At 54.3% G+C, this 13,193-nt stretch overlaps 1 protein-coding gene across 2 annotated transcripts in view; it reads left to right on the plus strand.

The window, feature by feature from the left end:
- Nucleotides 1-13,193, plus strand: part of ITPK1 (inositol-tetrakisphosphate 1-kinase) — a 118,565-nt gene that overhangs the window by 71,008 nt on the left and 34,364 nt on the right. For both annotated transcript variants that reach the window (XM_075531256.1, XM_075531255.1), the window contains exon 3: nucleotides 6,950-7,075. In XM_075531256.1, coding sequence (XP_075387371.1) covers nucleotides 6,950-7,075 — 126 coding nt within the window. The remainder of the gene's footprint in view (nucleotides 1-6,949; nucleotides 7,076-13,193) is intronic.

Genomic DNA, 13,193 nt, shown 5'->3' on the forward strand with positions numbered 1-13,193 from the left:
CTTCCCACCTTCGAGAATCCTCGATCAAGTATACATCAGAAATGCCTGTATTAAAAAGCAGTGTCAGTGGCATCTCTGACATTCAGAGTTCACAACACCAGTAAGTGCAGTTAAGTAATTTGGGGTACCTGAAAAGTACGCTTCCTCTTAATTAAAAATAATCCTTTATCTAAGTGTGCTTTTATGCCCTCCTTTTGCTGTGGTAGAATGAGCCATTTAGGTGACACCCTGCCTAGGGTGAAGAGAGATGAGACCGTTCCACGAGGGATCCAGAGGTGCTAGCTAAGCGGCCTATTTAGGTGGGTCCTGTAGAGAACCAGTGATGCTCTCACAGCTTAACCCCAGGAGCTCACTCTTGATTTCTCACTTGACCACTGCCTTTCAGCTAGATCCTTCCACCGCTCTGTTCCTAGAGATACTGAGAGAAGGGGGCTTATCCTTGCTTTTCTGCTCTTGGTATCAACTCCCTAACATCAGAAAGAAGACATGCTCTTCTGTTGGGTACAAAACCAACTAGGTCCTCTCTTTTTCCCTTTGATTGTCCCCACCTCTGCAGACAGTGCAGACTTTGGGTGTGTTCATGGACGAAGTTATTCATGAACTTGAAACATGCCTTTTCATTATATGTGTGCAGGTCTGGGAATGCAGCCTGGGCACAGTGAGGCCTCTTCTTCACAGCCCAGGGCCCTCACCCAGAGAGTAGCCTTCAGATTCGGGCACCTGAGACAGCAAACCCCCTTCTGGGATGGCTCAGAGCTCCTGGAAAGTCACTGGATTCTAGGTTGCTGTCCTGTCAGGTCATGTCTGTAAAAGCATTTGAAAACAAAGGTCTGTCTTTATTATGTGTATCCTTCCCTATAGAAGACGTTAATCATACTCCCTATTACTGACAACATCATTCAAAAACATTATAAATTATTGTAAGTTTTCCATCCCCATACATTCTCTTCATTGTGCTGTTTCTCAATGTTATTTCTGCCTGCCGTGCAAGGAAATGGATGGCTCAACAGGTCTGGGCACAGGTCGTACGTACTTCAGCAGAGAAAGCAAAGGTCCCGTTGCAAAGGAAGTGATTTTGGAAGGGACTCAAGTCACCAGCGAGTCATCTCTTTTTTCATATGCTAGTGGGGTCGTTATAGAATTGTCACATGTCCAGATCACCTGGCTTTCAGGCACCCCATCGGTGAGTGGGGGTGCTACTTTGTCCACCAGAACTCTGCCTAGAGAGAACTCAGCATGGCGACGGGGTGGGTGGGATGAGAACAGCAGAAGCTTCTCTGGGCCAAGGCTATAGATGTGAATCGCTCCAGAGAGCCGGGCTCTTAAAGAACACCTTCCAGCAGCAATAACAACTTGGTTCTTTGCCTTTGACCTCACAGTGATCATGGAGCTCCCAAACTGTGAGCTCACTCCAAGAGAAACCAATACATATTGGGTCTTTTCCTCCAGACATGGAGTCACCCAGGATTTTCATTTGCTGTCATGTCGCCAAGGGTGGTGTGTTTGCCATTATAGATGTTCAGACGGCAATCCTACCCTCCCATCAGTCCAGAGGTGACATCAGCTATCTCTGGAGCCGCCATGATGATCTCATCTACGCCATCATGATCCAGGTCACTCAGGTGCAGAACGCCACCAAAGCAGCGTAGCGGTGGTCCCGCCTGAAGGTGCTGAGCAGAGCAGACTGTATCCAGTGTTAAAGCCATCTTAGACACATCATCAGACAATGCCCCCAGGGCTCCTTAAGCTCTTTAGAGTGACCAAACACAACCCCCTGTTGGCTGTCACGTCAATTCAGACATGATGACCTGAAGTGTTGATCAATTATATATTACTATTTTGTGTCTTACACTGTCCGTTGTCTCCCTCTACCCACATTTCTGTTATTTGCCCCCCCTCGGGTTGGGGATGGGGAGGCTATATATCCAACCTTGTGATGGGTTACATCGCATTGCAGGCTTTTATGACCCACCATCCTGCGGCATGTCCCCATGATAACCCAGCATCTTGCAACAAGCCTACTGTAGCAGCTATAAGGGTTACGACTGCACTTATCTCTTTTGGGGGGCGTGTGGGGTGTGAACAGTTTAATCCAGAACAAGGCTTGTGTCTCCCCCTTCCTTCCTTCAGCTGCTTCTAACCTGCTCACCGGGAAAAGAGCTGCTCACCGTCTCCAGCTCGCTGCCCCATTGGTCTGCCTTTGTTCCCCGACAGCCAGCTGGTACTTAGCAGATACTTAGCACACACTTATTTGGGGTTCTTGGTCCTAGAGTGCCAGCTCTCTGCTGTGACTTTGGGGTTCTCACATTCCTGCTGGGGAGACAATTAAGAAATCACTCTCTAATTCAGCGGGTCTCAACCTGTGGTTTGAGACCCCTTTGGGGGTCGAACGACCCTTTCACAGAGGTCACCTGATTCATAACAGTAGCAAAATGACAGTTCTAAAGTAGCAATGAAAATAATTGTATGCGATCACGAGGTGCCAAAGGGACCAGGTATAAGGCATCATGCAAAAAAAAAAAAAGAATATATATATATATATATGTATATATTATTTATACCATAGTGAATGAAGGGGGAAGTGCAGTGTGGAGACCCGAGGCCCAAATGTCAACCACTGGAGATCCCCTGATAGAGGGGTTTAGGAGAGGAGATGGGTCAGTCAGGGTGCGATGTAGTACCGATGAAGAACACAGCTTTCCCCCAGATCCTGGATGCTTCCTCCCCCCAACTACCATGATCCGAATTCTACCTTGCAGGACTGGATAGGGCAGAGGTTGTACACTGGTGCATATGGGAGCTGGAGGCACAGAAAATCCAGGGTGGATGATACCTTCAGGACCAGGGGTGTGAGGGGCAATACTGGGAGAGTAGAGGGTGAGTTGGTTGGAAAGGGGGAACTGATTACAAGGATCCACATGTGACCTCCTCCCTGGGAGATGGACGGCAGAGAAGGGGGGGAAGAGAGACTCCGGATAGGGCAAGATATGACAAAATAACAATCTGTGGATTATCAAGGGCTCATGAGGGAGGGGGGAGCGGGGAGGGAGGGGAAAAAAAAAGAGGACCCGATGGCTTAAGTGGAGAGCAAATGCTTTGAGAGTGATTAGGGCAAAGAATGTACAGATGTGCTTTGTACAATTGATGTATGTATATGTGTGGATTGTGGTAAGAGTTGTATGAGCCCCTAATAAAATGTAAAAAAGAAAGAAAAGAAGATAATTAGGGTAAAGAATGTACAGATGTGCTTTATACAATTGATGTATGTATATGTATGGATTGTGATAAGAGTTGTACGAGCCCCTAATAAAATGTTTTTTTAAAAAAAGAAAATAATTGTATGGTTGGGGGACGGTCACCACAACATGAGGAACTGTATGAAAGGGTCACGGCGTTAGGAAGGGTGAGAACCACTGCTCTAATTGAAAGTTGTAGCACAGCCCTGGAGGATTCTGGGGATCTAGATGAGGCCATTGATAAATCCTGCTCACCTGAGAAGAGTGAGCTTGTGAGCTGAGATGTTGGGAAATGAGTAAGAGGCTACTCAGACAAGTGGACATGGGCCATGGGGATACGTGCAAGGGTTAAGAGAAGTGCCATCTCCTAGGTAGGATCTGGAGGAACCTGTGGGGCCACTAACTAGCCTGGGTCTGCTAACGAAGTGACCCAGAAGACTGATGCGAAATCCTGAGAGGACACAGCAGGCCTTTAGCATTCATGCCGTTGTCCCAACTGTGGGTGTCGCGTGCGGTACATGCCCGGGAAGTCTCTGTCGGGGTTTTAAACCACTTTTTCTGGGTTCACTCATGGCCTATGAAGTACAGTGGAACAGACCTGTTTGTAAGATGTACTGAATGAGTGCTGGGGATGGACATACTGTTAGAAATTTAATTTTTCTCTCAGAAAACAGGGCAATGTGTGCATTGCATAGTGTCTTAGGCCGGGATCTCTAGAGAAACTAAACCAGTGAAGTTGTCTGCCTGCCTATCTATCTATAGAGAGAAGTTTCTATCAAAGAAATGGCTCACACAATTGCCGAAGTAAGTAGGCAAGTTTCAAGCTATGCCTCAGGTGTCAGGCTGGAGACTTCTCTTGACTTGAACAGTGGCAGGGGCTGATGCGCCCAGAATCCGCAGGCCAGACGGCAGGCTTCTGGCAGCAGAAGTAAACGAAGCCAAGATGAGCAGATAGGACGGCAGGCTGCCAATGCCTCAGAAGGCTGCTGGCTCTAATCCAAAGAACTGGAGGTTCAGAGCCAGCAAAAAGCAAGCGCGGTTATCTGCGGCATCCACTGACATTGAAAGCAGCCCATACCCATGAGCAAAGCTGCTTTCAGCAGATTGGATCAGGGCTGTGGACTGAGTAAACATCTGATATCTGATTGGTTGCTCACAGTAGATCCCATTATGGAGGTGATTTCATTTTGTTAGAGCTCATGGTGGATGAAGTCTTAACTGCCAAGCTACTGAAATTCTGGTCCAGCCAACTTAGTATCATTGCACAGAACAACCAAATTTCATGAGCAGAAGTGATGGAAAAAATGGTGCCCTACTCAAAGATGGCAGCAGACCACACAGCTCCGAGTGTGTGTTGCTCTCCACAATCCTGGCAATAATGTAATGCCCCCCCCCCCCCCGCCCAGCAGTCTCCTGAAGTGGGGGCTCATTTTCCCTCCCCAGAGTTTCTTGTTCCAGGCCTATGACTTGTAGTTTGCCCCTTTCCGGCCATCATTCAGTACACCTGCTCTTTACTAATTCAAGTCTGTTCCAGTTTGGCTGTGTGAGCCATGACTGAACTAGTTTGGGCCAGTTTGAAGCCCTGCTGAAATTAAATGACAAATTGTTCCATTAACCACCATCCTTGCACCACTTTTGTAAGTGGAAGCGTCTAGCCCCCACCACAAGCCTGGGAGGTGCCCAGCCTTGTCTCTGTTGGGTCAGTTCCAGCAATTAAGGACATTCTTGTGGTGCGTGTGGGGAGGTTGAGGCACAGTGCTGTTTGGGGGGGGTGGCCCTGGCAGTGTCTGGCCACCCATTCGTGGAGAGAGAAGTGGGTGCTGACAGAGCCTTCCCAGCTGCTGACAGCTCCAGTTAGGCAGCCACAAAGGCGCCTCAGGGAGGCTAGCCGTGCTGGGGACCTGGCCGAGGCGATGTGTGCCCTGAGCTGCTTTTCTCGTGAAAGGGCTTTGCTGCATAAAAACGCTTGGGAAATATACAAAGGCAGGTGGCCAGCATCCAGAGCTCAGCTGTTTACCTTCAGTAGGGAGACTAGGAACACGGAAGGTGTATTTTCCAAACAGCCAGGGTTGTCAAGTCCATTGGCTGAGAACAGGTGAGGACGCGGAGCCCGGGATCCCCTCTGCTCATGCCACCCCTCCACTGAGGAACCGCACTTGGGCTGGTGCTGGAAGGGTCTCCTTGGCGATGGGCATGGCGGAGGGGCTGTTCTGATGACCTGGGGCCATGGTGCCCGCACCCCTGGGTGAGCTCCTTTGCCCCCCCTCTGGGAGCTATCTTGGTCAGGCCTTGGGCTCCCATTTATGACCCCCTGGCAGTGGTGCTCCAAGTTTCAGAGGAAATGGTGTTTGCAAGCAGGAAAGAGTGGAAGCCCTCAACTCTTGCTGAGGACCCCCACCCCATACAAGTTGTGTGCTTCTGTGTGGAGCCAGATCTGAAGCTGTGCCTGCCATGCTGCCTGGTAAAGCCCCTGCCAGCCAGCGCCCACCACCCTTCAACCTTGGCATTGGTCCCAGGGTGGCCTCCACCAGGGCCCTTGTTGGCTGGCTTTGGCTGACTGGAGGCAGAGGGACAGGACAGAGGTTGGCGGGTTCTTCCCATTGTCCTCATGGCCTGCCACTCTCCTCGCAGCAGCCACAGCCCCTGCTGGTTGGCACCGATGCTGGCAGGCCCAGGGCTACCAGCACTTAGTGGATATTTGGCCAGGTCACTGATTCTTCTACTAAATGACTTTGAAGAGAGAAAAAAAATCCTGGCAGGAAGCCCACTTGGGGTTGAGGGTAGGGCCCGTGACTGGCAGCAGTGGCCTCATCTAGGGGTTCAGCCAGGATACCAGCCTGGTGCCGTTGCCTTGAGGGACTGGCCTGGGAGGGAAGTGGCCTCATGCTTGGGGCAGACCTGGGTTGGGAAGTTCAGGGCAGGTAGGAAGGCAGCTCCAGTTGCTGGCAGGTGCTCCTGTCCCCGGGTCAGGTGCTGCTGGCCTGCTGTCAGCCACCTGGGCTGATCTCCCTAACCCAGTGCTTCTCCAAGAAGAGAGCATGTCCCCACAGAGTAGCTCAGGCAGAGCTTTGGGCCCAGGCAGTCTGTTGCCTCCAGCTGGTCAGGAGTGGATGCTCCCAGTCTCTCCCTGAATGAATTCTGAGATTCAGGAAGATCACAGACATAGAGTGGTTTGTGGGATGAGTGTGGACTTGTTATGAGGCAGCCTAAGTTGATTGGACTGTGATTTGGGTGTGTTCCTTCACCTCTCTCTGCAGGAGAAGATGAGGCTTTCTACTCCCATAAAGAGAATATCACAGGGGCAGTACTGCGCTGTCCTACAGGGTGGCCATGAGCCAGCATCAACGCAGTGACAGTGTGTGTGTTTTTATCCTTTTGTCCCTCTTTGAACCCTCACTTCTGTTCCTGAGGGGCTCCGTGGCTGAGAGGTGCTCCCAGCCTATCCTATGCTCACTCTCAGGTGACCCCCCCCCCATAGCACCTGGAGGTGCTTCCCCTCCCTGATGCTGTGTGTACACACACACACACACACACACACACACACCCACCATACCCCCCCCCCCGGGGAACAGAATTAGGACACCGGCCCCGCCCTCGAATGAGGAGACACAGGATGGTGTTTCTGCCTGCCTGTCCTGTCTTCAGGGTGTGGGGGGTAAGGGGAGTTGGTTGGGGGTCCTGGTCTCTGAGACTCATGCACTCCCCTTTCACAGCTGAACCTCAGCCGGCCGATTGAGGAGCAGGGGCCCCTGGACGTCATTATCCACAAGCTGACGGACGTCATCCTCGAAGCTGACCAGAATGACAGCCAGTCCCTGGAGCTGGTGCACCGATTTCAGGTGAGGCACTGGTGGGCCCCGGCTGTGGGAGGCGGGGGTGTGGTGTGTGTGTGTGTGTGTGTGTGTGTGCGCGCGAGCTCGCGCGTTTGTGTGCGCACATGCACAAGGTGGCAGAAGGAGCTGCTTTGATGCGCAGTCGCCGGCCTAGCTCTGCTGGGGTGTGTAGTGGGGGTTGAACTCCAGCATGTCTGTGCCCCATCCCCCGGTGCATCCATGCTTCCATGAGCCCAATGGAGAAAGGATGCCTGTGGACTTCAGAACCACAAGCACCTGGTGCCACCTGGTTAAAGGTTAAAGACCGTGGCCAGACTCTCCTGTGGGTCTCAGCTCCTACCTTCCTCCCAGCTCTCTGACTCCTGACTCCATAGTCTCTGGGCAGCTGCTGACCTGGTGGCCACCGCCTTGTACTGTCCTTCCCCCGGTGGACCAGAGTATGATTCATTCTTCTGGAAAGTGACTGGGTCATGACAAACACATCATCACGCGGGTGGGGGGGTGGGGGGAGGGTGTCCCGGGGCCTCTGTGGGGGCAGGGGTGGGGGTGACGTGTGTCTTTGGTTTCCCCCTTTCGGGACAAGGGGTGGGCCACCTCCTCAGCACCCAGAAACCAGCCTGCTGATAGCGCAGGTCGACAGCCACCGTGCTCCCTCACCCCCACCCCAAGTCCCCACGGTGCTCACTCCTTTTACCCTTCCCACTTTCCTGGGGATGCGGCCCAAGAAGCAGTCACACCCTGTTCCTGGCTTCTCTGGCCTGGTCTGGGGGAGGTCAGTGGATCACGATGACTGTCCCCATATCACCCCCTCCAGGGCCTCTACCTGGCCTGTGGCCTCAAGTCCCTGCAGTGCAGGCCTGGAGATCAAGGGCGAGCCGAGGCCTGTCTCCAACCCCTGAGGGCTCAGTGCTTTCCTCTGTCGTGTGGCACCACTTGCAGGAAGCCCTCCTCCAGGCCGGGAGGACACTGTGAGGCTTTGCTCCTGGGGCCCGTCTGGTTGGTTCCACCTCATAGCAGCCTGCATGTGATAGAATGGATCACTGACCGGTCCTGCCCGTCCCCCCAGTTTGTTATGTTTGACTGCCATTTTGGCAGTCACTGTGTCTACCCGTCTCCTCGATGGTCTGTTTGTAGTCCTGGGGCTGGTCTTTCTCCTTAACATGTCCCTGGCACGTGGGATAAAGTCTCACCACTTCCAAGGAGCCCTCTGGCGGTACTTCCTGTGGGCAGATTGGCTCAGGCCTCTCCGCAGCCATGGTGCATGCAGCCCAGGGCAAGGCCTGATGTCGGCCAGAGAGCAGGTCCGTCGAGTTCCTATCGTGTGTACAGCATCCAGGCACACCCTGGGAAAGTCTCTGCACTCCGGGAGGAGTGCTGGGGAGGCGTGGACCTGCCGGTTCTGCCCCATACACTTCCAGGTGGGTCCCTGGAGCCTGTCCAGCAGGGCACACATACCCTCAGTCCCCCTACCACCAGGGGTAGGTGATCCCAGATTAACTTTCTGTGCTCTGTTTTTGGGGTACGTTTTCACTGCAGCCAAAGCCAGATATGTGATAAGGCCAGGAAGTGTCCGTGTGAAGAGAATAGTCCTTCAGGGAAAGGGTGGCAGGCGGACTTTCCTACCTCCCCAGGAAGAGGGCTTCGAGGGGAGTGACAGAGGGAGGAGTGGGGACATGGGGGTGAGGCACCGGGGAAGAGGGTGTGAGGGGCAAAGCCTAGGACCTGCCTACACCCTGTTGTAACATAGATGTGTCATAGATTCCCCGGGGTGGCATGAGCTTGGGTTGGGGACTGGGTGACATAGCCCAAAGCTAGTCTATTGAGAGGCAGGGGCTCAAGCTGCAGGGGTGGCATCCCCTGGGCCTGTGGGCAGCTGTAGGACAGAGGGGAGCTGGCTTGCCACAGACGGACCCGCTTCGCTTTGTTCCTCAAAGACAACAGTCAGGTTCCTGTGAGGTGCTGATGCTACACAGGTCAAGAAAGATGAATTTCTGAGATGTTCTTGACAACCCAAAGAACATTCCATTGGTGGAACTCTCTCCCTGGTGCTCTTCCAGTAACCCCCAGGCCCCTGGGGTGGGAAGGGAGCCGGAGCCGAGGGGCTGTGGGCTGCCTCCTCCTGCACATCCTTGTGGCCAGGTTGAGGGTGTCCTGCTGATATCTTGTCAGCATTAAAGCTGGTTGTCATAGAAACCACCACCACTCCTGCCCAGTTGTTTTTTTTTTTTAAATTAGCCTCAAAATGCCTTGACGTGGAGCACCCTCTGGGATGATTCTGGTGTTTGTCGGCACCAGGGTTCACGGGGAACCAGCGGCCCAGGGGTGTGGCTGCTGTGGCCTAACTTGCTTCATCAGTGAGCTGACCAGGCAGAGGTAGTGGGGTGGGCAGGACATCCCTGTCCCCACTCACCCTGCCGCCCATTCCAGCCAGGCTTGTGCCAGACAGTGTCAAACCTACACCCACCGCTAGCCCTGCCCCAAACTTGGCTCAGAGGAAGGCATGCGAGTCTCAGTGAATGTCCTCAACCCCAGCTTGCCCTGCTGGGGTCCCTGAGAACCCTGTTGTCAGTACACATCCACCAGGAGAAGCGGTGCAGACACAGGGCACATGACCTCATTTCGCTGCATCTGCCCCTTCCCCACCTCTGGGCCTTTGGACAGCTGACCGCATCCTACTGTCCAGGCTGCCAAAGCTTCTCACTTGGGACCCAGCTGATGTCCCACATCTCTCCCCAGGCAGTGCTGCCCACCCCTGGGTGGGGGCTCGAACCAACCACGAGGGCTGCCCAGGCAGATACACTTCCTCTTGGGTGATGGACTGTAGTGTAGTTTATAATGGCCTGAGGGGCACTGAGTGTTTGGTTGCTTGTTTGTTTGCCCTGAAAAAGGCTTTCTACTCCCGTAAAGTGCAGCAGTCTTGGACTCTTACAGGAGTTCGTCTACCCTGTCCTGCAGTGTCTCTATGAGTCGGAATTGACTCAATGGCAATGAGTGAGTTAGTTGAGAAGTCAAATAAACCTGCGCTTCTTCCCATTAGGAAGGTGGCTCTTCGAGGTTTGTATCGTCTGTCTCCCCACTCTGGGGGGGAGGGGGGCGGCAGCTGGCAGAGAAGCATCGGCTGGCCATATGTGCTGAATAGAAGGCGGTGGCTCCCAGCAGCCGGTGTGTGCCGATGCAGCTGGACCGGCCTCTCTGGGGCCAGCTGTGGAGCCTGCCTGGATCCTGTGGTGTGTGGGGAGCTGTAACTGGGCTGCCAGGGGTCCTCTGGGAGCTGGGTGTGCACTCTGGGTGGGGTGCAGAGGCCTCAGGGTGGCGCGTGCCAGAGCCTGTCATTGCCACCCTGTCCTACTGGGCCAGGGAAGTAGGCTTATCTCCAGGGAAGGGAATCAGATGTGGGTGAAGGAAACCCAGCCACCCCTCAGCTCCCTTTGCATCTTCTCACTCTTGGTTGGTCTGTGGTCCAGTGTTGGCTTGTGTGTTGCTGTTATGCTGGGAGCTATGGCCACCAGTGTTGTAAGGACGTGTAGGAGCACCTGTGGTGGGCAGGTGACAGCATAAGTTTCAAATTGAGAGAGGAAGAAAGGCCTGGTGATCTCAGAAAACCAGACCACGGAAGCACTATGAGACAAAATGATCTGCTGCCCGACATATTGCAGGAAGGTGACCCCCCAGGTTGGGGGCACTCAGGACAGCAGGCAGTTTTGAAGCTGGTGCAGGGTCATGCATGGCTGCCTTGGGCAGTGTGTGGGGTTGCCAAACAGCAGCAGAGCTCCCTCTTGGGGTTGCTGCGAGGATTCATGCCTGTACCAGGTATGCTAGGGCCATTGCCTGGGCCCTGTGTGAATCTGTGCATGTGTGTACATTCATGCGTCTTCACTGCTGTGACCGATGGCTGGCCCCTTGAGTTTGAGTTTGTCCATGGTGCCCACTGTAAGTGGCAGGACGGGGCCACCTCTTTGTCATTGCAGTGGGGACAGCAGTGCCTGGCCAGCCCTGTCTGTGGTAGAGGCCCCAGCAGGGTGGAGAGTTTGTGGTTGGAACTTGCCTCAATGAGGCAGTGGCTGTGGGCCGATCCCCAGGTGGGAGGGGTGTGCCAAGGTAGGGACAGAGAGGGGAAGGTGGCCTGCTCTTCACGTAGGTTAAATGCTGGGCTGCTAACCCCAAGCCTTCAGTTCAAACCTACCAGGCCCCTCACGGGAGAAAGTTGAGGCCCCCTGTAAAGATTTACAGCCTCCACAAGCCTATGCTGTCGTTAGGTGTCAGCGAGCCACTCCCCTTTTCATAACGACTCCATGTGCAACGGAGCAAAACACTGCCTAGACCCACATCCACCTCATAATCTCTGTTAAGTTCAAGCCCATTGCTGCAGCCACTGTCAGTTCATCTGGTCAAAGGTCTCCCTCTCTTTCTCTGCCCCTCCACTTCACCACGCACGAGAACCTTCTCCAGGGATTGTTCTCCCCTGACAGGTCCAAGGCATGTGAGACAAAGTCTTGCCATCCTTGTCTTTAACCAAGTAGTCTAGCTGTACGGAAGCCCTAAGTCAAGGGATGCACCCAGGACCACGCAGGCCGAGTGCCTGAGCCAAGGCGGCAGCCTGTACTCTTTATGACCGCGCCGTCCTGGGGACTTGCTCAGGATGGTGGTGGCGTGGGGCCACCTGAGGACAGGGTCTTGATGTCAGGGTTGCTCTGTCACCCTTTGATGATGAACCTTGGTCTTGCCAACACCACACTTGCGCATCTGAACAGACCCTGTCTCAGGGTGGCCCTGAGGTCAGCTTTGTGATCCCTGCTGCCCTGAGGCCTGAGGACACCTCCCTTCCCCACCCCCCTCGGCAGGCCAGCTCACAGTCTGCCCATTGTTGGTCAAGCTGGGCAGGCAGGCAGCACCCATGAATAGCTCTTTCTGCTGCAGGAAACTTGGTGACATTTGGTGCCATCAGCCATGGCAGGGTCTTTCCCTTGGAGTGTGGACCCCCCCTGCCCCCAGGCCCCCAGGCGGACCCTGGAACTTGATTGGGAACAGTGCTGGGCTGTGTGGGGTGCCAGAAACTGGGCCTGGCTGGAAGTGACTGGCGCCCTGTCCTGTCTGTGTGGACACTCGTGCTTTGCAGCACGGGGTCTGAGGTGTGCTAAGCCTCCAGCAGGAGAAAGCCAACCCTGGTAGTGCCCCGTGTGTGCCCCCTCCCACTTCTTGTTATGACTCTGCACCCAGCAACTCTTGGCAAGATTATGGACGGTGATTCCAGAGTTTCCCAGCTCCGTGCTGGGGTGCTTTCTACCAGTGGCTCTCTGGGTGCTCTCTAAGGTGCTAAGCAGTGCCCTGGGCTTCTACACATGGAGCAGCACCCCGTCCCCAGTTGTGACAACTAAGAGTGTCTCCAGTCCTTGCCCAATGTCCCCTGGGGGTACAGTCGCCCTTACTCAGGGCCCTGTGTTGCTAATGAGGGCTGCTCAGCGCAGAGGAGCTTGGGTAGGTGGCTTCCAGGGCCCATCAGGACAGGACATCTCTTGAGCTTCATTGCCTCAGTGCTCCCCGCCTGACAGCCCCCTCTGGCTTCTTTTGGGGGCTTGACCTCATGACTTGGGTCATCTCTCCCTTGACCTCATCAACCTCACCTGCAAGGGCACAGCTGGTCAGGTGGGCTGTGGTGCTGGACTGTCGCTGTCCTAGGTCCTGGGTGGGCAGGGCCAGGCCTGCTCATGTGTCCTGGGTCCTGGGACTCAGCCTAGGGGCTGTGACCAAGTTGGGTTGGCACTTTGGAGACTTCTGGGGCCTCAGCTCAGGGTAGGGGCTCACCTGAACAGGTATGTGTGTGGAGAGAGAGAGAGAGAGAGAGAGAGAGAGAGAGAGAGAGAGAGAGAGAGAGAGAGAGAGAGAGAGAAAGAATATGAATGGGAATATGACAGATTCTGGGAAGGAGCAAGGAAGACCTTCGAAAGGGCAGGTAGAGTTCCAGTGTCCTTAGGTCAGGTGGCCCTTTTTCAGCTCTAGCTGAGATCGTTTGGCCAGGTGACCCTGTGACCATAGGTGGGAGGGCAGGACACTTTGGAGCCTGGTGGTGAGTGCAGAGACAGGAAGGGGTGTGTGCAGCAGGGGCCTGGGAAAGCCAGTGGGAAGG

Source organism: Tenrec ecaudatus, chromosome 14 (assembly GCF_050624435.1).
Source record: "Tenrec ecaudatus isolate mTenEca1 chromosome 14, mTenEca1.hap1, whole genome shotgun sequence".
NCBI lineage: Eukaryota > Metazoa > Chordata > Mammalia > Afrosoricida > Tenrecidae > Tenrec > Tenrec ecaudatus.